The sequence below is a fragment of the Myxocyprinus asiaticus genome, chromosome 4, assembly GCF_019703515.2.
Source record: "Myxocyprinus asiaticus isolate MX2 ecotype Aquarium Trade chromosome 4, UBuf_Myxa_2, whole genome shotgun sequence".
Classification (NCBI taxonomy): domain Eukaryota; kingdom Metazoa; phylum Chordata; class Actinopteri; order Cypriniformes; family Catostomidae; genus Myxocyprinus; species Myxocyprinus asiaticus.
The window spans coordinates 22595712-22622628 of NC_059347.1; the positions used below are offsets into that span (position 1 = coordinate 22595712).

Sequence of the window (26917 nt, forward strand, 5' to 3'; positions counted from 1 at the left end):
GATACAAAGTCAATTGGTCTAAATCCGAAGCTTTGGCTTTGACAGTGTACTGTCCAGTAACGGCCTTCCAGCCGGGTGCCTTCCAGTGACCTAAACAGGGAATTAAGTATTTGGGAATTTTATTCCCAGCAAATTTGTCTGATTTAGTCAGAGTTAATTTTGATCCCTTAATAAAAAGGTTTTCGAATGATGTGGACAGGTGGGCTTCATTACACTTATCGATGATTGGGAAGGTTAATGTTATTAAAATGAATTGTATTCCAAAATTCAACTACCTGCTACAGTCTCTCCCTGGAGATGTCCCCCTCTCTTATTTCAAGCAATTTGTTAGCATAGCGAAGTCCTTCATTCGGAATGGTAAGCGTCCCAGTTTAAATTTCAATAAGTTACATAGGCCGATTGACAAAGGTGGGTTAGGCCTACCCAAGATTTTGTTTTATTCGGTCAGACATTTGACTCATTGGTCGCTTCCACCTGAGAGAGCCCCTCCCTGCTTTCGCCACTGCAAAGCCTTTCGATTAAACTAGCCGGAGAGGTTAAGTCGCACCCCGTTATTTTGCATTTGCACTCGATATGGACGAAAGTGTCCAGAGTGTTTAATTCTGATATTTATTTAAACGTAGCCTCGAGCATATGGCTGAACCCTAAACTATGTATTAATAAGTCCCCTTTCTGTTGGTCAGATTGGATTGTGAGGGGGGTTAATACACTTGGTGACCTATATGAGAGTGGAGTATTGAGATCTTTTGAAAATTTGATTCAACATTTTGGGATTCCCAGATCTCAATTTTATAAGTATATACAGCTGCGCCACCTGCTCTGCACTATTTTTGGGAGTAGCATACACCCCCCTAAAGCGGCAGATACTCTGGGAGCGGTGATTACTGCTTTTGGAAAAGGTCATGAGGCATCAGTGTATTACTCCCTGCTAATTCAGAGTCTGGGGGACGGATCTTTAAATTCTCTCAAAAGATTATGGGAGGACAGATTTAAATTTGTTATTGGAGGAGGGAGTGTGGGCTAGGATTCTAAAAAACATCAAGTCTGCATCTAGAGATGCAAGGGTTCGCCTTATGCAATTTAAGATTTTACATAGATTTTATTGGACCCCCTCTATATTGTATAGTCTTGGTCTTAAGGACACACCCATCTGCTGGCGATGCCATTCTGAAGATGGAGACACCACCCATGTTTTTTGGGGGTGTCATAAGATCCAAGAATTTTGGCTGAAGGTGCAAAGTTTTGTGTGTGATGTGTTGGGCACTCAGTTCTTGTTCTGCCCAAGACTCTGTATTTTGGGAGATAGGGAGGTCATGGATTTGGAGGATAAGTACATGAAGGACTGGGTTTTGACCAGTGTGATGATTGGTAGGCAGGTTATTTTGAGGAGTTGGAAGTCGGATAGAGCACCCTCGTTCCTGGAGTGGTGCGCGGAGATGGGGAGGGTGGCTGCCTTCGACGAGGGGTCAAGCATAAGGATGGAGGTTAGGGATTCTTACAATAAGAAATGGGGCAATTACTTAGCATTTTTGGGGGAATCTCGAGGAGGGGCGGTGGAGGGAGTAATTTAGAGTTTTTTTTATTTATTTTTTTATTATACTTGATTATTGTATTTTATTTTATTTTTGGTTGTTGTTTTAGTTTTGTTTTTTTTTTCTGTGTGTGTGTGTGTCTATATTCTATTGACCACAGGGGTGTTCATGGAAGGGTCAGTGCGGGGTGGGAGTTTGGTAGGGAATATAGTGGGGGTTTAATGTTTAAAGTGTTTGATTCAATATATATATATATGTTGTTGTATTTTTTGTGTTAATTTATGAATCAATAAAAATGTTAATAAAAAAAAAGAAAATAAAATAAAATATCATTAGTAAAATGTATATTTTCCCAATGAACCTAGTTAAAACATCCCCTGTATAATTAACAGCATTAGCTGGGAGATAATTTATTTTATATGTAAGCAAAAGGGACATTATAACTGAAATAATCCCATATGAATCGATATTGAATCAAAATCGAATCGAGGGCTTGTGAATTGAAATTGAATTGGGAAATCTGTATCAATACCCAGCTTTACTCACAATAGTACATTTCACTAAACAAAAATATTTTAGATGCAGCAGCCAAAAGTCCATAGATCATGAGTAATGAACAAAGGTGAATTACTTGGCTCCGTGGAGCTCTGAATTCAGCTGTTGGGATTAATTATCAGTGTACCTACTAGTCTAACTGGTACAAGCAGTGTTTGAGTTCTGGATATGGTGGCAGAGGCTGAGGCTCACCTTGAAGGAGGATGTAGAGGTGGTAGAGAGGCCGCTGGTGGCAGAGGTGAGGGATAGCAGGGAGCCATGGCGGCGTAGACTGCTCTCCGAGCCGTAGCCTGACTCAGCCTGCAAACAACACACACAAACCATAAATAAAGAGAAGCACTTAGGTAACTTATTTCTCGCACCACTATTTTGAGAAATCGCTCAAGTGAAAAGATGTCGGAAGATACCAATGGCTGTTTTACTAAATGGAAATATCTCCATTACTATGAGTTTATGACAAATGCAGATAAGACGACAAATGCAGATACGAAGCACAAGTACCTACTAAAGCACTCAACATGGCATCATAGAAACAGTTGAAGTCAGATGTTTACATACACCTTAGCCAAATACATTTTAACTCAGTTTTTCACAAATCCTGACATTTAATAATAGAAAACATTCTGTCTTAGGTCAGTTAGGATCACTACTTTATTTTAAGAATGTGAAACATTTTGTGGGTCAAACATTTTGGGTAGCCTTCCACAAGCTTCTCACAATAAGTTGCTGGAATTTTGGCCCATTCCTCCAGACAGAACTGGTGTAACTGAGTCAGGTTTGTAGGCCTCCTTGCTCGCACACGCTTTTTTAGTTCTGCCCACTAATTTTCTATCGGATTGAGGTCAGGGCTTTGTCATGGCCACTCCAATACCTTGACTTTGTCATTGTCCATTTGGAAGACACATTTGCGACTTTGCTTTAACTTCCTGGCTGATGTCTTGAGATGTTGCTTTAATATATCCACATAATTTTCCTTCCTCATGATGCCATCTATTTTGTGAAGTGCACCAGTACCTCCAGCAGCAAAGCACCTCCACAACATGATACTGCCACCCCCATGCTTCATGGTTGGGATGGTGTTCTTCGGCTTGCAAGCCTCACCCTTTTCCTCCAAACATAACAATGCTCATTATGGCCAATGGTTCAATTTTTGTTTCATCAGACCAGAGGACATTTCTCCAAAAAGTAAGATCTTTGTTCCCATGTGCACTTGCAAACTGTAGTCTGGCTTTTTTATGGCAGTTTTGGAGCAGTGCCTTCTTCCTTGCTGAGCAGCCATTCAGGTTATGTCGATATAGGACTCATTTTACTGTGGATATAGATACTTGTCTACCTGTTTCCTCCAGCATCTTCACAAGGTCCTTTGCTGTTGCTCTGGGATTGATTTGCACTTTTCGCACCAAACCAGGTTCATCTCTAGGAGACAGAATGCGTCTCCATCCTGAGCGGTATGATGGCTGCGTGGTCCCATGGTTTTTATACTTGCGTACTATTGTTTGTACAGATGAACGTGGTACCTTCAGGCGTTTGGGAATTGCTCCCAAGGATGAACCAGACTTGTTGAGGTCCACAACTTCTTTTCTGAGGTCTTGTCTGATTTCTTTTGATTTCCCCATGATGTCAAGCAAGGAGGCACTGAGTTTGAAGATAGGCCTTAAAATACATCCACAGGTACACCTCTAATTCAGTACACCTCCTATCAGAAGCTAACTGGCTAATTGTCTAAAGGCTTGACATCATTTTCTGGAATTTTCCAAGCTGCTTAAAGGGATAGTTAACTTAGTGTATGTAAACTTCTGACCCACTGGAATTGTGATATAGTCAATTAAAAGTGAAACAATCTGTCTGTAAACAATTGCATTGTGTCATGCACAAAGTAGATATGGGTTTTAGAAAAGTAATTAGTAATGAGTAATTTAATTTCTTTTCAGACTGAGTCATTAGTACAGTAGTCTAATTACAATGTAGAAGATGTAATTAGTAGTTGGTAATTAATTACTTTTTTGGAGTAACTTATGCAACACTGCCATTAACAATCTCAGTGTTATGTAACACTCATGTGTGCAAATGCAAACAGTCTTTGTCCACACATACACCCTTCTCTTTGAATGACATATTATACAAGGCATGTGAAAACAAAACTGCTGTCGTAGCATTTGAAAGTTCTGTTCTGCCCTGTCATGCCACCTCACGAAGTAACAGAAACTGCATATATCAGGCATAACTGCATATTATCACGCATAACTGCATATATATCAGGCTAAACTGCATAATATCAGGAATTTCTCAACGAGGCAGACAACTGCAAATTATTACACAACACACATAACAGCCCAGATGATCCACCTCCATCAAGACAACATCACTGAGAAGTGTGGTACCAAGTGAAGCCAACTTTTTAGAAACATACACAAATCCAGGTATAGACTGAAAATGCACGACACATGCAATTGTGCACCATTCTCAAGTTAATAAACGTTTTTTAAAATCTGATTTAAATAGTTGTACAATGCAAAGTTGGATCGTAAACAAAAGCAACCGCTCTCCATGTGTAATTTCATTCAGTCAGTGGACACTGTATCTGGTGAGCATTTGTTTCAGTCCTCTCATGAGTGCACTGTAAAACTGCAGACACCTGGGTTGTGGCAGATTTATATTTATATCAAGTGCCTTAACTAATGGCCAGGGACAAAATGGACAGGTTGTTAAATGAAAACTAGAAAGGAGCATGCCATGTATAAAACTGCATTTGACGAGAAACATATTTCTAGATAAGAACCTGCTTCAGTCTTGCTCCATTCAAATTAATGAATGATGAATACAATTATCAGAACTGAGAAATTCTCCAGCAATGGCAAAACATGACAAATGGGTGTGAAAAGGGCTGGATGGGGATAGAGTGAATGATACGAGGCAACATGCTGACACGTTAAAGTGCTAAAGCCCACCATTCGCCCGTTCCAGCAGCCAAAGCAGGACAGGGCACTGGAGCAGTCCAGAATGCTTGGCCCCATCATGACCAGTGTGCTCTCCAAACACTCCCAGAATTCCCAGACCAGTTTTTTCTCTGTACACTCACAGAATTCCCATATTTCTGTCCAAGCACTAGACAAATTTCCAGATTCGACTTTCAGGCGGTCCCAAAATTCCCAATTCTCTCTCCAAACACTTCTAGAATTCCCAATGTTCTTTTTGGACACTCGCAGAATTCCCAGATGTCTCTCTCCGGACACTCCCAGAATTACCAGCTCTCTGACTGCAGACCATTCACTGGCACATGGATAAGCAGGCATGGAGGAGGAGATGAAAGTTTATTTCCTTTCTCACAGATTTAAAGCAGCGATAAAGCCATTAGCGTTCACAATGATGTGAAGAAATTATATGAGGTGGGTTTCTGAGGCAATACAAAGGCAGAGAGATTTGATGTTGGGTATGCAAAGAATGTGGAGGGATTGTGAGAGAAGAGTGTACGAAAGAGAGAGAGAGAGAGAGAGAGAGAGAGAGAGTCTTTTGCAAACAGTGAAACTCCCACAACTGCAACATGCTTCATTCACCCCTCAATGAGCACACACAAACTTGTTATAAAACCAACATCTTTCAGAAAGCACTCACTCACACATTGGCACTATCTAATCTAGTACAAGACTGAGCTTGTGTTTGAGAGATACAGTAGAATGTTAGACCTCTCCTTAGTGATGTTTCCTCAGATGCTGTAGGGCATGTACTCTTGTTTCTATGTCCCATATGCTGTATTCCACGACTCAGCACTCATCTTAAAATGGAACAATACATTACTGCACCAAGACCATGTGGGGTTAAACCCTGGTTTAAATCCAACATCTTTATTTCTGTTAGAAGTCTTTTGCTGTAGCCGGTTGAGTGCAGTGCTTTCAAAGCAGCTGATGCCTTTTCAGATGACTGAAAATACTCATGCATTATTCATTAAGCTGGACAATTGTGAGCAGAAAAAGCCCATCCACCCCAGCCTGCATCACCCACACACACAAGTACACATACAAGCTCACCTCTGTAAAAGGCGAGTCGCGGTAAACAACGCTGACCTGAGCATCACCAGCCTCTCTATTGCACTCTTCGGTTGTGGAAATTGGTGCTTCAAGCTACTGCTTTTAGATTTCATGCCACACGGAGCAGAATCAAAGGCGGATTGCAACAGATTCATCAGGTCAGTTTGTTGCTTAGATAAGAGATTGCTGATGGAGAGGGGTGGGGATGGACATAGGCAAGGATACAGCTAATGCATTATATGTGGTACTATTAAAGGGATAGTGCACCCAACTGAGATTATAGGCAAAATGACAGCCTCAGACACCATTCACTCTTACTGCATCTTAGTTCAATACAATAAAAGTGAATTGTGACTGAGGCTGTAATTCTACCTAACATTTCCTGGAATGAATCCTGGAATTTCCTGGAATGTTTCTTCCATGGAAGAAAGAAAGTAATCTGGTTTTGGAACAACATGATGGTGAGTAAATTATGACAGAACTTTCATTTTGGGTGAACTTTACCTTTTATGAGCTAATGCAAGGACTTTCCTCACAATATAAGTAATATAGAACCATTGTTTTTTTATAATAAGGGTCTTTTTTCTGTGACACTTCTGTTGCAGGAGTAAGTGTAAACCAGATAGCATCTATGCAGAATCACACTAACTCAAATGAAAGTAGCTGATGAGGGGTCAAAACTGCCCAGAAAAGCCAAAGAACTGCAACACAGAGACAACAGCAACTCTATGAGAGAGATTTTAAAGGGTTAGTTCACCCAAAAATGAAAATTCTCTCATCATTTACTCACCCTTATGCCGTCCCTGGTGTGTATGACTTTCTTTCTTCAGCAGAACACATTTGAAGAAAAACAGAAAAATATCTCAGTTCAGTAGGTCCTTAAAATGCAAGTGGATGGTGATCCGACTTTTGAAGCTCCAAAAAGAACAGACAGTCAGCATAAACGTCATCCAAACAACTCCAGCGGTTAAAATGAATGTCTTCAAAGTGACATGATCGCTTTGGTGTGAAAAGATAAATATTTAAGTACTTTTTAACTATAAAGCATCACATCCGGTCAGCAGCAGGATTCGAATGTGACGTAATTGCGTTGGCATGTTCACGCGAGAACTGACGCACGTGTGACACACCCAGAAGAACAGCGCTGTTTACAATCTAGTAGAAGGAACGCTGTTCAGGAGCTTTGTTAGTTTTGGTTTAGATCTGTATTTGTATCTGTTTGTTTTTCACAATGGTGCATTTGTGTGCTTATCCTGGATGTCTCAACCGAGAGAACAACGTGAGATTACATCCGTAACATGCCAACACGAATACGTCACACAAGAGACTGCATGAACTCAGCCCTCTCGTGACGTGAAAGCGCATACTGCTGCTGACCGGAAGCGATGGTTTATAGTTAAAAGTACTTTAAAATTGATCTTTTTCGCACCAAAAGCGATCGTGTTGCTTTAGAAAACATTCATTTAACTGCTGGAGTCGTATGGAGGACGTTTATGCTGCCTGTCTGATTTTTGGTGCTTCAAAAGTCTGATCCAATTGTATTTTAAGGACCTACTGAGCAAAAATAACGCATCTTGCTTGGTGTCATAATGCTCTTTCAGAGGCTGAGTTCGAAATGGCATTGCCTATTCTACTCTTATACTTGTTATACCGTATATAGCAGAAAGAGTAAGAGCAGTATGGTAGAATGCCAGACACATGACTGCAAATCCACTCTTCACCAACAGATGGCATAAGTGGCCATGAGTGTACAACTGCCAATGAACATTTATAATCAAGAACAAATAGTTTCCCCAACACTGCATTAAAGGGATAGTTCACCCAAAAATCTAAATTCTCTCATCCTTTACTCACCCTCATGCCATCCCAGATATGTATGACTTTCTTCAGCAGAACACAAAAAATATTATTATTATTTTTTAAATATCTCAGCTCTGTAGGTCCATGTAATACAAGTGAACGGTGATCAGACCCTTATCGCTCCAAAAATCACGTAATGGAAACATAGAAGTAATCCATAAGACTCCAGTGGTTTAATCCAGATCTTCAGAAGCGATATATTAGGTGTGGGTGAGAAAGAAATACGTCCTTTTTTCACCCTAAATCTTCACTTTAACTTTCACTTTCAAATGTGAAAGTGAAATTAAACAGGCATCACATGTGTCTTTCAGATGTAAAAGTGAAGATTTAGAGTAAAAAAGGACTTATTTGTTTCTCATCCACTCCTATTATTTTGCTTCTGAAGATATGGATTAAACCTGAGATATTAAAAAAAAAAAATGAAAAAAAAAAAAGAAATCGTTGTGTTCTGCAGAAGAAAGACTCAAGGACTTACTTGGTAATTCAACAACCAAACTTGCTTTCCAGTTCTCATAACTCAAAGCTTCAGTTCATGTCTTTATGACCTTCAAAACAATCAAAAAGCATAACATTTTCATCCTCACTCCAATCCAGGACACACCAAAATGAAACAAAATTTTACATTTTGAAACTTTTCAGCAACTGTTCTGCTTTGCCTAAAAAGTCCACACTCACCCAATGACTGTCAGAAAAACACAACTATCAACATACACACCCTTTCCTGGACCCAAACACCAGCTGTGTAGAAACAGCAGAACTCTACACTCCTTTTATTGAGTTTAGCTCCACTCACACATGTGAGAGCCATTCAGATCAGCACATTCCTCAGGACCCTCCCTTTGTTAATCTCTCTCAAGACATGATACGTCACCGCAAACCACTGGCAGACTTCACATGCACAATAAACCACTCATTTCTGCTCACCCAAAAGAATTATAACCAACATTGTGTCACTCACATTGCTATAAAAGGCCTCCACAGATAGATCATGGTACTTTCAAATGACAACACAAGGAAATGAGAGTCAAAAAAAGAGAGCATGCAGGACACATTCCACAGCACAGTGCTGCCAACACCCTCCGTCCCTCAACAAAGGGAATAAAACACTGGATCAGGTTCTGCCACCTAAGCTTGATCACTCACTTTCTTGAACTACAGAAAAATATTCAATTCAAATTAGGGCTGTTAATCGATTTTAAAATTTTAATCTAATTAATTACATGATGTGCAGATTAATTAATTGCAATTCAATCACATTCCAATAATTACTAAGAAAGGCCTGCAAATAAAGGTAATTTAGAATAATTAAAAAATATAATATATAGGCCTAATAAATATAATAATTCAGATAATTCACATACTATACATTACACCATATTGTGGCAACAGACAAGTTCGTTGTTCGTTTTATGTCCATTTTATTGAACAGAACTCTATTAATGGTCTACATCCCTCTACTCTATTTTTAAAAGTTGGTCTATTTATTAATGCCGGAGTCGGATGCTTTTTGGAGCGTCTCACTTTGGTTGCATCGCGCGTCTCGCTAGTTTTTAGAGTCTTTGGTCATAAGCGCTGTGTTCTTAGGACGCTGGGTTGAAGTTAAACATACTTTGAAACTTTGAAAAACCTGTATCGAGATCCCTGCATTCTGTTGTGCTAGCACCAGCTGTCATTGAGCGTAAAAGCACTTCTGTGAAAGGCTAAGCTGCCTGCTTTTTGGTTTGACTAGGTGTGTTGCCCATACTGCATCAGGGTGATACATCAAGCTTGAACTGCTTCAATCATAGGAACAATCATACAGTTTTTAAATGAAGATTGTTATTTACTGAAGAAAAAAGTTATCCAATACCAACTGGGCCTGTGTGTTACTAAATCCCCAAATCTATGAAGCGGCATTCATAACGGGGGTCAGCTGGACTACACACATTCAGGCCTGATCACTGCCAGCCCTGTTCAATCAAATCAACACCTAAATAGATCTTTTTCAGTAGCATGAAGTTGGCTAAAAGGTCTCACCCAGTAGCACACTATGCCAAGGTCAAACGAAATTCCAGAAATGATTAGGAAAAAGGTGATTGAAATACATTACAAAGCTATTTCAAAAGGATCTCAAACTTCAAAGAACCACAGTGAGAGCCATTATCTCCAAATGGAGAACACTTAGCACAGTAGTGAACCTTCCCAGATGTGACGATCTTCCAAAAATTCCTCCAAGAGCACAGCGACGACTCATCCAGGAAGTCACAAAAAAGGCAAGGACAAAATCCAAGGAACTGCAGGCCTCTGTTGCAAGGTCACTGTTCATGACTCCACTATCAGAAAGACACTGGTCAAAAATGGCATCCATGGAAGAGTGGCGAGGCGAAAACCACTGCTAATCCGGAAGAACATTAAGGCTTGTTTGAATTTTGCCAAAACACACCTTGATGATCCTCAAACCTTTTGGGAGAATGTTCTGTGGACTGATGAGTCGAAAGTGGACCTGTTTGGAAGACGGGGTCCCGTTACATCTGGCGTAAATCAATCACAGAATTCCACAAAAAGAGCACCATACCTATGGTCAAGTATGTTGGTGGTAGTGTGATGGTGTGGAGATGCTTTGCTGCTTCAGGGCCAGGATGACTTGCAATAATTGAGGGAAACATGAATTCTGCTCTCTACCAGAAAATCCTAAAGGAGAACATCCGGTCAACAGTCTGTGAGTTGAAGCTCAAGCACAACTGGATTATGCAGCAAGACAATGATCCAAGCATAGGAGTAAGTCCACCTCTGAATGGCTCAAAAGAAGCAAAAGTAAAGTGACCACTCCAACCTCACATGCTTGAAAACTGCAATGTTGACAGCTTTGTCGATTATAAACAGGAGTGATAGTGTTAGTGCATCGCTCGCTTACAGAGACACAGAATAACGCCATTTGCATTTTGGATTAACAGGTTTATGAAGGTTTATACATGTGTAACATCGTAAGTTCAGTAAAAATGCGCTTCCCTGCGCGCTCTCACACTAAACTCAAGCGTCAGCTGCTAAATGACGGATGCACGAGAGAGAGAGTGTGAGACGAGAGAGAGAGAGAGAGAGAGAGAGAGATGATTTTGACTCAAGCATATTCTGCTGTTTTAAGCATCTCCTCTATTCATGCCCCAAAATTTAAGACCTCAGCAAACAACATTTAAGACTTCTTGTAATTTAAGACTTAAGACTTTTTAAGGACCCGCAGAAACCCTGTATACACTGGCGGCCAAAAGTTTGGAATAATGTACAGATTTTGCTCTTATGGAAAGAAATTGGTACTTTTCACCAAAGTGGCATTCAACTGATCACAATGTATAGTCAGGACATTAATAACATGAAAAATTACTATGTCTATTTCTCAAACTAGAGACTCTGATGTACTTATCCTCTTGTTTAGTTGTACATCTGGCCTTCCACATCTCTTTCTGTCCTTGTTAGAGCCAGTTGTCCTTTGTCTTTGAAGACTGTAGTGTATACCTTTGTATGAAATCTTCAGTTTTTTGGCAGTTTCAAGCATTGTATAGCCTTCATTCCTCAAAACAATGATTGACAGTTGGGTTTCTAGAGAAAGCTGTTTCTTTTTTGCCATTTTTGACCTAATATTGACCTTAAGACATGCCAGTCTATTGCATACTGTGGCAACTCAAAAACAAACACAAAGACAATGTTAAGCTTCATTTAATGAACCAAATAGCTTTCAACTGTGTTTGATATAATGGCAAGTGATTTTCTAGTACCAAATTAGCAATTTAGCATGATTACTCAAGGATAAGGTGTTGGATTGATGGCTGCTGGAAATGGGGCCTGTCTAGATTTGATCAAAAATTACTTTTTTCAAATAGTGATGGTGCTGTCAAAAATTTTGTGATCAGCTGAAATTTTTGAAATTGATGACTTGGACCAAATAATAAAGAAAAGCAGCCAATAATTGCCCAACATAGATGTGAACTCCTTCAATACTGTTTAAAAAGCATCCCAGGGTGATACCTCAAGAAGTTGGTTGAGAAAATGTCAAGAGTACATGTCTGCAAATTCTAGGCAAAGGGTGACTACTTTGAAGATGCTAAAATATAACACAGTTTTGATTTATTTTAGATTTTGTTTAGTCACAACATAATTCCCATAGTTCTATTTATGTTATTCCATAGTTTTGATGACTTTACTATTATTCTAAAATGTGAAAAAAATTATAATAAAGAATGAGTAAGTGTTTCAAAACTTTTGACCGGTAGTGTGTATGTGTATATATATATATATATATATATATATATATATATAAATTAAAGACAGAGAATGTCACTTGTGCAAAGGTTTTCATCAGTTTTTAGAAATTAAACATAATAGAATGAATCTGTTATAATGTCAAATTGAATTAATGAGTTAAATGCAAAAACTGCCATTTTTGATCGAAAGAAACGTTGACAGTTCTTATAGAAAGCAGTGGGTCTAGTAAGGAGCTCACCTTGTGAAGTTCAATGGTATCAATCCACTGCTGCCGGAGTAAAGGATGTTCAGCCCTCAGGTACCAGATACTGTCATTCACACTGATGTCAAAGCGGCATTCATCAAACTCATGGGGCTGAAAGAGGATTAAAAATAATCCAATAAATCATCAGAGCTGGAAAAAGAACAACAGATAACAATGAACATTTGCATCTATTGAGTAGGTGGCATGCTTTAAGAAAGCAGATTGTACATGAAGCATATTTCTGTTACCGCGAGTATTTTTAAACTGTTGAAATTGTATAATTTGCCCTCCCCATCTCTATGGTAGGACGTATTAACGGCATTAAAATGATAACACTGCCCAGGTTAATATATATTTTCAGGCCATTCCTTCTCTCATCCCTAATGCCTATTTCAAAGCTTTGAATGCTATGGTATCACAGTTTGTTTGGGGTGGCAAACAACCCAGGATCTCCAGAAAACACTTTTGTAAAAACAAAAAGGAGGGTGGATTTGGTCTTCCTCAGTTTAAATCATTATTTAGCTGCTCACCTGGGCTGCAAGGTCTCGTGGCACATCAACACGAAAACAAATGCTTTTATATGCTTAAATATGCAGCCTGGTCTCATGAAATTTATGTGAACATGATAACATTATAGCAATTCAAAATTGATGTGCTGTATATCATGTTTGGCTGCAGGTTTTCAGTGAAATGGTGTTTGTGATGAGGAGGGCGGGGCCGGGCCGTGACTATGCATGCCCGGCCCCCAATCGGGTTAATCGGCCGAGGAGAGGGATAAGTGCAGTGGAATGCAGCAGTTTGGGAGAGAGAGAGCCACATGCAGCTGCCATGGGTGCATTTAGGTTGTGTCTTTTTGTTTAAGTTCCTATTAAAATATTACTTTGATTGTTCAGCTGGTTCCCGCCTCCTCCTTTCCCATTTTAACCTTGTTACAGTGTTGTATTCAGACGCTGTTTTAAGGTGAATTTTAGATATTTAAAAAAAAGCATACCTCCCAGCTATCCTTGTTGGAATAAGTGTATATATGTAGGTGAGTCTGTAATAAAAGCATTAAAATGTATTGTTTTTCAAAAGATGTGTTTGAGTAAAAGTGTGTCGATATTATCAAATAGCATGGTGTGTGCAATAGAGAGAGAAAACTATTTTTATTATTCTATTCATTGCTATAACTGCATGTTTGCCCTACATTACAAAAAATAACTTGGCTTAGGTGGTTGGGAAAAATAAGATTTTAATTTGTGTGATTCAAAAGTACTGATTAAACTAGATCCATAAAGTTTGTCGAGAGAAACTATTATGTCGGTCTGACAAAACATTGTCTGAAAGTTTAAAATACTTTAAATTGGACATTTTTACAGGTTTCACAGTAAGAAAGAAAGAAGAGCAGATTAAAGTGTTTGTGTGCATGTTTTGACAGCTGAAATTTGAAATTACGAACATTTAAAAACAGACTTAACTCATTTAAACATTCTGTCAATGTAATGTGTCTAGAGGATACTTTCAATAAAGGCTTAAATGAGGCCTTAGCAGGGCTTTTCGATGGAAGAATAATAATGGTAGTCAAGTTGTGGGGTCGTTCAAAACAGAATTTCCCCCAAAACAATTACAAAACGAACACTATATTTGAAGCTCTCACAATGGAGGGTAAAGTCTTTGAATGAAATAGGGTACAGGGATGATCACTTCTGAATGGAACGCACCCCATCATTCAGATGCATTAAAAAAGATATAGCAGAGTGAGCCAGAACTGCCTGAACTCTCTGCCGAATTTCACCAAACCCATGCATTACTGTATTTGTTAAATTCATCAATATTAATAAGTGTTTGATGAATTTAAAATATTTAATAACTTATAATAACTAAAAGAAAACTGGCCCTGGGGTCCATGCAAGTCATAATCTGCCCGTCTAAAGCCATACACAAAGGGTCCGGTGTCTACCTCCTATGGCCTTTTACAAGATCTGGATGTTACAACAACTGACTCCATCAGGATGGCTTGAGGAGAGGAACTGGGGATGGAAATTTCAGAGGAGATAGGGGAAGCCTGTTTGGACAATATTCATCGTAGCTCAATCAATGCAAGGCACAATTTGATTCAGTTTAAAGTGGTACACAGGCTACACTTCTCCATGGATAAATTACATACGATTTTTCCGGAAGTATCATCACTGTGCAGCAAATGCATTGTTGAGAAGGGGTCACTGTCTCATCAGTTTTTCTTGTGTCAAAAAGTGCAGTCATTCTGGGGCCTAATATTTGGGTTTATGTCAAAAGCATTCAACAGGGAGTTTGCAGTAGACCCTCTTACAGTTCTGTTTGGGGTTGTAAACCCAGAAAGCTCGTATAGCAGACTTGAGGCATAAGCGGTTTCACTACGAATGTACAATATTAGGCAGGAAATTGATATTGCAACATTGGAAGTCTGAGGTAATACCCACATTTGAAATGTGGCTCAGAGAACCGGGTAACGTTTTACATCTTGAAAAGATTCTTTTTATAATTTCTAAGAAATTAGAAATTATAAAAAAGATCTGGGAGCCTTTTTTAACTTCATGGGTTAGCTTGTGCTTGATAGGCACCATTTGTGCAATTTTTATTTTCTCTCTTTTCTTTTACTAATACACTGTGAAATTTGGGCCGGCTACATACTGTATGTATAAGTCACTCAAGTCAACAATACACTTGTTTCTTTTCTTCTTTTTGTTATTACTTTGAGGTTACTGTTCCACTTTCAATGTAACGGAATTGTAATTGCTCATGTCCACCAACAGTTTGTGTTATATGTGTTGTCTGTTTACTAAAAACAATGTAAAAAATAAATAAACATTGTAAAATTTGGTGCATTCTATTTTTATAAAGTAATATATTTTTTTTACAATTTAAAAGTGCAGTCAGTCATTTTTTGCTATGACTTGGATTTGAATTGACACAGCTTTATTAAAAAACGCAAAAGCTTTCAGTTACCAATGCCATTGTAGAAATTCACTCTTCACAGTCAGCCATTATTAATTTAATCCATGAGTGAAAGTGTCAAATAACAGGGTGGTTACAGAGATTAAGCGAGTAGTATTCGCCTGCTCGTGTGATCCTAACATGTCAGCCACCATAAGGGGTTTCAGATGCAGCTTCTATGTTGTAAAGATGGCTTAAGGAATAGTTCACCCAAAAATCAAATTTCTGTCATCACTGAATTACCTTCATCATGTTGTTTCAATGTGTATGCCTTTCTTTTTTCTATGGAACACAAAATGACATTTTAGGCAGAATGATGGCCTCTCAGTCACCATTCCCTTTCTTTGCATTTTTTTCCGTGAAAGTGAATGGAGATTGAATGGTGACTGATGTCCATCACTAACACTCTACCTAAGATATACTTTTGTGTTCCATGGAAGAAGTCAAATGGGTGAGTAAATGACAGAATTATCATTTGTGGGTGAGTTATCCCTTTATGTTTTATAGGTTTTTTCCCATGCTTTTGACAACATGCTGTTGTTAAACGAGCATTTTTAGTGATCTGTAGAACAGAGAAAGTGCATTGATCCAGGTCAGAGCAGAGTGAATGTTCTTCATCAATGTTTGGGGAATATCTCATGGAATCATCTGCTCATCTGTTTTCCGGCCTGACCTTAAAGCCTCCTCCACACACACACACCCACACACACACACACACAGACACACACAGACACACACAGACACACACACACACTGATATCAACCAAACATGTGAGCAGCACAGACATTCCAGAGGGGACTGACTCTGGTTCAAAAACTTCCAGGGTTTCTGGCCTTGATTCACAAGGATTTCTGTACAGATAAGACCATGTGTGTACACTGAATATTGGAGGAACATTTACAGATTCTCTTTGGCCAAAAGACAAAAACTGGAGTCTGAAATATTCAAGTTAATTCTCTTTTTTGAAGGAGAATCTACTCTATGTATGGTAAGCATCTCTATCTTCATTGATCTCTATCTATCACCTGTTTCAGAGACTCTGAACTAAACCTTAGGGACAGTTTACACTGAATGCCTTTTGCATCCATTCACATTGTTTGCTTTGCAAGAACACATCTGATCTTAATGGCCCCTAACTGTTCATGACCTTCAACTGCAGCTTATTAGACCAGGTTCATTGTACAGGTATTCAGATTGAAGTTAGATTCAGCACAACATCCCTTAGAAACCACAAATCTGATATTCTGTCCATGAGCATCATGCATCTCAGGGTTTTGGCAGTACTATAAAAACAGGTTTCCGTTATTGGAACAAGCAATGCAAGATCTGCTCCCAGTTCACCTTTTTTACCACAATAATATATTTGATACGCCCCCTCACAGGAAGTTCCTGCAGTTCTCCCTGATCTTATCCTCAAGATTACTTTATATCACTCAATACTAGAACAATGTAGCAATAGTGCTTAAACTTAAAGACATATTCTGCTACAATAAAGCTAGACATTTCCTTGCAATCTTACAGCCAGTTACCAAATCTTCTGCAATTCTCCAATACTAAGTTTGGATAACTTTCCTTTAAATAACTGACAAACAATTGGGACATAGGCTAGTTCATTTTTTGCATGCTTTTATAAAGTTTGGTACTCCATGGTACTTTTTAGGTGCTGCATTTGTCTGTAACTTGATACAGTGCATAGAGCAATTTAAAGAGCATAGTCAAATTGTGCCCGAGTTCCACTAGTATATGCAAAGCAGAATTTGACGTACCTTGGGTTGAATCTAAAATTTGATTTTTTTTAATTTTATTTTTTTCTTAAAATGAACAATTAAGGAACGGATATTAAGAATTTATTAACTGACAGTGACAAAGGTGAAAATTCATCTCTTTGTAAAAAAAAAAAAAAAAAAAAAAAAAAACAAAACAAAACCTTTGATATGCTATGTCTGTTCTATAAACTAAAAATGGTGTACCCTTGTTCTTTCTATTCAACCAAATGTTCTGCTTTGTCTAACTTTCCTTAAAACAATCAGGCTATTCAGGAGAAACCCCCAAAACAAGTATGACTGCTTCCCACTGACAACAGCAGACAGATTAACACTGCATGGCAAGCAGGAAACATCACTGCTCAAATATTTCAGCGCCTAACATCAACATGGCTTTGATAATGCCATGAAGGTGATTATTAATTTACTTGCCACAACAGTAGACAACTGCTAAAACAACACTGTGCTGAATTAATAAGTGGATAGGACACCAGTAGCCCAAAATATTGTGTGTAATGTTGTGTTTGCGATGTGGCATCTGCTACAATCATATTTGCATGTGTTGTGTTCTGTTTTTTCCTCTATGCCAATGTGAAATAATACATGCTTATTTCTGGATAATCTTTCAGAATAGAAATAAAGGGGAGAAGAGTAATCCCAGATCAGCCTTACCGTGATGACAGCCTTGCTGAGACAGATGGACCCTCTGCAGCCGTACTCCTTCTCATCGGCAGATCTGTAGTAACTGAGAATATTTCCCTTCAGCACGACCCAGCGGTCCTGCCATCCATGAATGTAGTTAGTCCACTGCAGAAAAACAAACAATTATTTATTTACCGCCACACTTAAAATATATGAATATCACTTAATTTGATTACATTTCAAAACCAAGTGGCAAAAAGTAGCTTAAATGACAAAAAAAAAAAAAAAAAAAAAGGAATAGTTTACCCAAAAATTTGAATTCTCTCATCATTTTCAAAAAGCACATAAAGGCAGCATAAAAGTAATCCATATGTCTCCAGTGGTTAAATTCATGTCTTAAGAAGTGATATGATAGGTGTAGATGAGAAACAGATCAATATTTATGCCCTTTTTTTGTATAAATTCTCCTCCCTGCCCAGAAGCGCGATATGCACGAAGAATGCGAACCACAAAAAAAAAAACAAAAGAAGAACTCTTAGGACAGGAGCATGCTTAGGAGTGCTGGTGAGAGTGGACATTTTTGGTAAAAAATAAATAAATAAAACTTAAATATTGATCTGTTTCTCACACCTATCATATCGTTTCTGTAGACATGGATTTAACCACTGGAGTCGCATGCATTATTTTTATGCTGCCTTAAATGTGCTTTTTGGAGCTTCAAAGTTCTGGTCACCATTCACTTGTATTATATGGACCTACAGAGCTGAGATATTCTTCTAAAAATCTTTGTTTGTGTTCTGCAGAAGAAAGAAAGTCACATCTGGGATGGCATGAGGGTGAGAAAATGATGAGAGAATTTTCATTTTTGGGTGAACTATCCCTTTAAGACGAAGTATTTGAACAGAGTTTGATCTGGTTGTCAAACTCAGTGGAACAGGTCCACATTTAATGCGATAACTTCTCCATACATTCACTATAAATGAGCACCAGTGGGTTAATAGCAAAAAAGCCCAAAAAATCATATTTGTTTTGAGAATTTGATTCTGAGAACAACTATAGTGTCATGTGTTTTTTTGACATTATCTTATCTAATACAATAAAAACCATTAAGTGTCCAATATACTTTGTGGACTGTTTATCATCCAGGCTATTCAAGACTGACTCTTAAGTAATTGCAACATAAAGATTATTACACATTCCTGAAGGTCCAAAACTTCAAAGTTCAACTCTTATGGTGACTTTAGTTTAACTTAACTGTCTGCAAACCAACATAACTGATTTTTTCAACATAAAACAGGCTTTTCCACTGATGCAAGACAAGCCATTACAAATCTAGGGACTTCCTCTTGCAAACTTGTGTTGCTGAAACCTATTAACTCGCTGAAACATAAGAGAATAACATAAGAAACATAAAAGGAAGAACATAAGTGTAGTCTTATCCAGTTGAAGTGTCACTCATCTGTTACTGATTGTTTGTGGGCGTCACAAAACTTTCAAGTTGCGACGTCTACATTAAGGCAAACGAAAGTGTCTCACTTGCTGTTTTACCCAACTGAATGTTGTTAAAGTTAATGCTTTAGCAGTAATCTTGTATTACCTTACTAAGAGTGCCGCCGAGCTCGTCCAGCAGCTCGGACTCCAGATCCAAATCCTCATCTGAACCCGACGAGCTGCAGTCCGACATCAGGACAGATGATAATGGGAAAAGTCCTGTTTTTAATTTGAATTTGAATAGATCGCGTTACAAGTTAAAGCAATAGATCACCAAGAGTGGCTCTGAAATCACTTGATGTCCGATGTAAACAGAGGCCAGGTGTTCAAGCCCATCCTACTCCAGTTGGAAAGTCCTCGTCCTGTCTAATCTAAACTAATGACGACATCCTGCGATCAGCTGAACTAAGTTTGTGTCTTCAGCTCTGCACTTCGATCCTCAGTCCAAGAGATTCATGTGAGCAGTGTTGTTATAGATGAAAAATAACAAAACGTCATGCTTATCGCAAAGATTCACTCGTGTTTGACATACAGTGTCAACATTCGCCTGTAACACGCGCGCGCGCGTCCTCTGGGTTTTAAAGTTCTGGCTTTTTAATATCACCCCCTCTCGGTAGTACAGTATTACATAAACTATAGATTTTTTTCTCACCTACACTTGTTGGTTACCTTAAAGGTGCACTGAGTATTTTTTTTTCCTCATTAAAAAAATTTACCATCAAAGAAATGAATAGTAATTTTGAAATATATGTATAAAATCATGCACACTCACATGAGATGAAGACTCTAGTCATATCAGTAATCTTATAAAAGCTGTTTTATTCTACATGGAGGGGGTCCCCTCATGGGGGCTGCCATGTTATGATCACATGACCAGCTGAATCCTACTCAATCTCAGTAACCGCCCTGTTATTGGTCATGTTCACACATGGATTCATTTAATCATGGCTGACTGTGAATAAAGAATGTCTACAATGGCATTGGTGACTTAAAACAGTTGCGTTTGAATGATGCTGCATCCATGCCGCTGGGTGTCAGTGTCCAAGAGGACGTCCTTAAAAATTAATGAGTACAATTTAAAATGATCTTTTGAAACCTGTCAAAAATAATCTTAAATCATGTTAGCAAGCATACCAAAAATTACCACAGTATAACCATGGCCTTTTTTGGCATGGTATCATGGTGATACCGGGTTTTTATTGGACAAATAGGCTATGCCAATGCATAGGTTGATTTTTATTAAAATTAAGAGATTTCAACATTTTTGTAATGAAAGTCAAGTCACATTAAAACTGTCTTGGAAACTTTTTTCTTAACATGCCTTCATTTATTTTTGGTACTTTTTACTTTTATGTAGGCCTGGAAAGTCCATTATAAAAATCTGTATTACATTTAAAACTATGATAATCTAAACAAAGAGTGAAATAAACATTCTTGATAGTTATTGTGTGAATTATTTATATGCATTTTTCAAAAATTATGACTGTTCCGGTCCCACAGTTATGGTGCCATTTACACCACACCAAATGATTTTGCCCCTAATAAAGTTTAAAAAAAAATAATTATTATTATTTAATGTACTTGTCAACAAAGTTGACAAAAGTGTCAGTGACGAGGATGCTTGAGATGAAATATGAGACATGTGATGTGTGAAGAAAACAAAGAAAATAAGGTAAATACAATTTGTGAGCAGAATATTTTAGTTAATAATTAAGATGTAATTTTGCCAAATTATACAAAAAGTGTGACAATATTATTTGTGCAGGATACATGAAATGTTAGCTATGACATGTAATATGGTGGAAATTACACTGAAAGGAATTTTCATGACTTTCAGGAAAAAAAGTTATAAGAAATCTCTTGTGATGCATGTGTGCACACTGCTGGAAATTGTTAGTTGAAAAATTAATTAAACTAGTAAAAGTGTGAAATTTTTTTTAAAGGGAGTTTACTTTCTAGAACTTCACAGAGCTAAAAGTGGCCCATCAGCATAAAACATGGTATATCAATCTGATAACATAACTGTACCATGGCATTACCACAGTACTTTTTTGGTCAGGGTAGTGGCTTTAGATGATTACCTTTGTATAGTTTCCATATCAATAATATTAAATACTTCGTAAATGGCTGCTCTTTCAGCAAAATAATTCAATGCAATTGTTAACCTCATATATTTGACATTCAGTAGTAGGTCAAATTATGTTTCAAGCACATTAGCAAGCCTCGACTTATGTTGACCATACAAACAATGTTCTTTTGTTCCAAACAGGAGCTGAAAAAACTTTTCCTTGTGACAGTTATAATCTGGATATTTGTTCACCCCCAGCAAGCCACTCCTCAATATCTCTCTCATTAGTCTTGGGGTCTTTTTGCCAGTCAGTATGCCATCGCAGGTTGGCTATGACCTGGGAGTATTTCCATTCTAGAAACTGTTGCTTATTGTAGAGGTGAACAGCTTGTGAGACCTTGGGGTAGTCCACAATTGTGCGTAACATCTTGTCCAGGTGCAGACATGTGTCAGGGAAATGCGATGCAACATTCTTCAATTCTGATTCATCTTTGGACAAATCTACAGTATGTGGAGAGTAACATTAAAACCATTATGTGATTATTTTTTTTCTTCTATAGGGGATCACCGATTTTTGAAAACAATGGGGTTTTTTTTTATTTAAAAGACTTTGAAGGAACACTAAAAACTGGGTGAACAGTCAAGCCTATGTGATGTACTTCCACTCAGCTACCCTCAGTATATATGTAGAGGCATTAGCATTGCAACCACGATATTCACTGAGAACCCAGCCAGGGTGAGGCTCAGCTGACTGAACGCTGACCCTGGACACCAGAGGAACCAGCGAGTGACCACTGAGATCCCCTGGCTGTGGAATATCAGCAAGACCTAACAACAATACATGACAAAGAACAAATGGAAACATTTTGATTCATGAATAAATACACATGATATTATGTGAATACGCAAACGTGTTGCATACTAGTAAAACAGCAAAATAATAAAAAAAATGGGTGAATCATATGAAACCTGCACAAGTATATTCGATGTAATATATATATATATATATATATATATATATACAGTACTGTGCAAAAGTTTTAGGCACTTGTGAAAATTGTTGCATAGTGAGGATGTCTTCAAACATAATGACATAAATAGTTTTAATTTATCACTTAATGTCATACAAAGTCCAGTAAACATAAAAAAGCTAAATCAATATTTGATGTGACCACCTTTGCCTTTAAAACAGCACCAGTTCTCCTAGGTACACCTAGACACAGTTTTTCTCGGTTGTTGGCAGAGAGGATGTTCCAAGCTTCTTGGAGAATTCGCAACAGTTCTTCTATCTATTTAGTTTGTCTCAATTGCTTCTGTGTCTTCATGTAATCTCAGACTGACACGATGTTCAGTGGGGGGCTTTGTGGGGGCCATGACATCTGTTGCAGGGCTCCCTGTTCTTCTATTCTAATCTTTTCTATTTGCAAAAGTAAGGTTTGTGAGTCTAACATTTATATTTCCTATTGACACACTAAAGTTGAAGATATAAATAACCATCTTAAGACAAATGCTTTTGTGAAACATCTTATGTGCCTAAGACGTTTGCAGAGTACTGTATGTATATATATATATATATATATACAGGTGCATCTCAATAAATTAGAATGTCGTGGAAAAGTTCATTTATTTCAGTAATTCAGCTCAAATTGTGAAACTCGTGTATTAAATAAATTAAATGCACACAGACTGAAGTAGTTTAAGTCTTTGGTTCTTTTAATTGTGACGATTTTGGCTCACATTTAACAAAAACCCACCAATTCACCATCTCAAAAAATTAGAATACATCATAAGACCAATAAAAAAAACATTTTTGTGAATTGTTGGCCTTCTGGAAAGTATGTTCATTTACTGTATATGTACTCAATACTTGGTAGGGGCTCCTTTTGCTTTAATTACTGCCTCAATTCAGCGTGGCATGGAGGTGATCAGTTTGTGGCACTGCTGTGGTGGTATGGAAGCCCAGGTTTCTTTGACAGTGGCCTTCAGCTCATCTGCATTTTTTGGTCTCTTGTTTCTCATTTTCCTCTTGACAATACCCCATAGATTCTCTATGGGGTTCAGGTCTGGTGAGTTTGCTGGCCAGTCAAGCACACCAACACCATGGTCATTTAACCAACTTTTGGTGCTTTTGGCAGTGTGGGCAGGTGCCAAATCCTGCTGGAAAATGAAATCAGCATCTTTAAAAAGCTGGTCAGCAGAAGGAAGCATGAAGTGCTCCAAAATTTCTTGGTAAACGGGTGCAGTGACTTTGGTTTTCAAAAAACACAATGGACCAACACCAGCAGATGACATTGCACCTCAAATCATCACAGACTGTGGAAATGTAACACTGGACTTCAAGCAACTTGGGCTATGAGCTTCTCCACTCTTCCTCCAGACTCTAGGACCTTGGTTTCCAAATGAAATACAAAACTTGCTCTCATCTGAAAAGAGGACTTTGGACCACTGGGCAACAGTCCAGTTCTTCTTCTCCTTAGCCCAGTTAAGACGCCTCTGACGTTGTCTGTGGTTCAGGAGTGGCTTAACAAGAGGAATACGACAACTGTAGCCAAATTCCTTGACATGTCTGTGTGTGGTGGCTCTTGATGCCTTGACCCCAGCCTCAGTCCATTCCTTGTGAAGTTCACCCAAATTCTTGAATCGATTTTGCTTGACAATCATAAGGCTGCGGTTCTCTCGGTTGGTTGTGCATCTTTTTCTTCCACACTTTTTCCTTCCACTCAACTTTCTGTTAACATGCTTGGATACAGCACTCTGTGAACAGCCAGCTACTTTGGCAATGAATGTTTGTGGCTTACCCTCCTTGTGAAGGGTGTCAGTGATTGTTCTCTGGACAACTGTCAGATCAGCAGTCTTCCCCATGATTGTGTAGCCTAGTGAACCAAACAGAGAGACCATTTTGAAGGCTCAGGAAACCTTTGCAAGTGTTTTGAGTTGATTAGCTGATTGGCATGTCACCATATTCTAATTTTTTGAGATAGTGAATTGGTGGGTTTTTGTTAAATGTGAGCCAAAATCATCACAATTAAAAGAACCAAAGACTTAAACTACTTCAGTCTGTGTGCATTGAATTTATTTAATACACGAGTTTCACAATTTGAGTTGAATTACTGAAATAAATGAACTTTTCCACAACATTCTAATTTATTGAGATGCACTGTATATGAGATATATACTGTATCTATCTATATACTGTCTATATATATATTTATATATATACTGTATATATAAATATTTTTTGCACTCCCCCGGTTTTTATCATTGCTATACGAAACAAAAAAATATATAATTTTTATTAATGTAATGTGTATAAAAAATAAAGTATTATAGTAGTAATTGTAAAGTGTATATCTTGCATGTACACATCATAAATCATTTATGGTTATTTAAGTTCAATAAAAATCATTGTGTCCTGACAGGATGATTTCATTTCCCAAGTATGGAACATGCTTAATTGTTATGAAAATTATGTCAAAAAGTAAACAAAATCTTAATAATTAAAAAAAAGCTTTCCAAAAACTTTCTTCATGCAAAACGCAATTTCTTATTATTTTCTTTTGATATAACCTAGACATGTTTTCATGAGGTTCACCTAAATTCCATGTCATACTTTATTTTGTTTTAACCGTTTACAACCATATACTGTAGATGCTTCTAAAAATATATCGTAATTCTACTACTAATAATACAGCACCCTTTTCCCAGCCTTACCAAGTACAGTGGGATATATGTCTACTAGTGAGACAGGTAGGCTGACTTCTAAACCAGACTTTACTTCAGGGCCCATTATAAGCAGAGGGATGTGAGAGCTGCCCTCATACATCTTGTAGAACTGCCTGTGCTCCATAGCTAGATCCCTGTGATCAGCAGCGAATAATACAACTGTGCTGTTCAATAAGCCAGTGTCTCAGAGAGCAGCAACCACCTCACCTAAGAAAGAATGACACGATGTGTCATAACATCAAACCCATTTTGATAAAACAGCACTTGAACAGCTGGCGACCAGGTTTGCTCACCTAACATGCTGTCTGTTTCAGCACACATAGCATAGTAAAAGGCTTGCTCTGTGAATTTGCCACTACAGTTTTTGGTGAAGGTAGAAAAGTAATCCACAGGGTGCATATCTTCAGACCGCAACCACTTCCGCACAGACACTTGCTCGTAAGAAACCTTTTAGGGAAAACACAATCAGTGTTGCGGTGGGTCAGATAAGCCTTATACAACTGCACTCTCGAAACAAGACAAGATAAGCTTACCACTAGGGAACTGTCCCTGTAATTAGTATACTATGCCATAGCAATAATAACTAGCCAATAATTAAACTCAATTTACAAGCATAATAAAAGTGCAGAATATCTTGTTTGCTTAGAATTACCATGATGAAATGGCATTTGCAACCCTTTTTACTTTTGTAATGTGTATTTCTAAGTAAAACGGGATATTCAATGAGGGGGAAAAACTAAGATGGGACTTGATTTTAAGCATCTGGAATTGACTGGATCATAAAAAGTGGGTGTTTCATATCAGAATGAAGTTAAAAACAATGACTAAAATGCTATTTGCTCACATGGCTTTACTTTAACTGTTTTTTCAGGGGTTAAAAGGGGTCTTCATATTTTGAAGACATTCTTTTTTTTTTTTTACTGACTTACACTTATGAATCATACACAATAAAACCTGGAATGTGTATTAAAAGATTAAATTGAGTAAATTTTGATTTAATGTTGACTTGTATTTACAATATTGAGGTGTACTCACAAAAATGTTATTGTATTAGCAAGTGTCACTCTCAGTGTCTGATCAAGCAGAAATGTTATTCTGATGAACAATTATCATCAAAAACCAGACAAAAATGTTTATATATGATTACAGGATGTGGCATGGGGGCGTGGTCATGTGTCTGTCTGCGGGAGAGGGAGAGCGGAAAGGCCAGTCACCTGGGCTGTAATTACTCTAACACCTGTCTCTCATTATAGTGATGGTGGAGGAAGACCTGATAAGGCACGCCAGAGCGGGACAGAGTCATGCCGACAGGCTTTCCTTAATGTAAAGTCTGCACTTTGTGGGTGCTCTTGCGGGAGGTGGAAAGGAGGGGGCGGTGCTCTCGCAGGAGGTGGAGAGGGGGCGGTGCTCTCGCAGGAGGTGGGGGGTGGTGCTCTCGTGGGAGGTGGAGGGGGCCGGTGCTCTCAGGAGGTGGAGAGGGTGGGGGTGCGGTGCTCTCGTGGGAGGTGGGGGGCGGTGCTCTCGTGGGAGGTGGGGGGGGGCCGGTGCTCTCGTTGGAGGTGGAGGGAGGGCAGTGCTCCACGGGAGGTGGGGGGCGGTGCTCTCGCGGGAGGTGGAAAGGGGGGCAGTGCTCTTGCGGGAGGTGGAGGGGGGGCAGTGCTCTCGCGGGAGGTGGAGGGTGGGTGTGCTCTCAGGAGGTGGAGAGGGTGGGGGGGCGGTGCTCTCATGGGAGGTGGAGGGAGGGAGGGAGGTGCTCTCACAGGAGGTGGAGGGAGGGCGGTGCTCTTGCAGGAGGTGGGGGGGGTCGGCCGGTGGCTGGTGCTGT

At 38.6% G+C, this 26917-nt stretch overlaps 1 protein-coding gene and 1 pseudogene across 6 annotated transcripts in view; both read right to left on the bottom strand.

The window, feature by feature from the left end:
• Nucleotides 1-19891, bottom strand: part of LOC127439697 (ceramide transfer protein) — a 46551-nt gene extending 26660 nt beyond the window's left edge. For 4 of the 6 annotated variants that reach the window (XM_051695955.1, XM_051695951.1, XM_051695953.1 and 1 more), the window contains exons 1-4: nucleotides 19408-19890; nucleotides 17841-17975; nucleotides 12447-12563; nucleotides 2280-2387 (exon numbers count right to left, since the gene is read on the bottom strand). In XM_051695955.1, coding sequence (XP_051551915.1) covers nucleotides 2280-2387; nucleotides 12447-12563; nucleotides 17841-17975; nucleotides 19408-19494 — 447 coding nt within the window. In that variant the 5' untranslated portion in view covers nucleotides 19495-19890. Of the gene's footprint in view, nucleotides 1-2279; nucleotides 2388-12446; nucleotides 12564-17840; nucleotides 17976-19407 lie in introns of all 6 variants that reach the window. The other 2 variants (XM_051695954.1, XM_051695952.1) reach the window with 2 other exon arrangements.
• Nucleotides 19892-21598: 1707 nt separating this feature from the next.
• Nucleotides 21599-26395, bottom strand: LOC127439719 (arylsulfatase K-like; annotated as a pseudogene).
• Nucleotides 26396-26917: the final 522 nt, after the last annotated feature.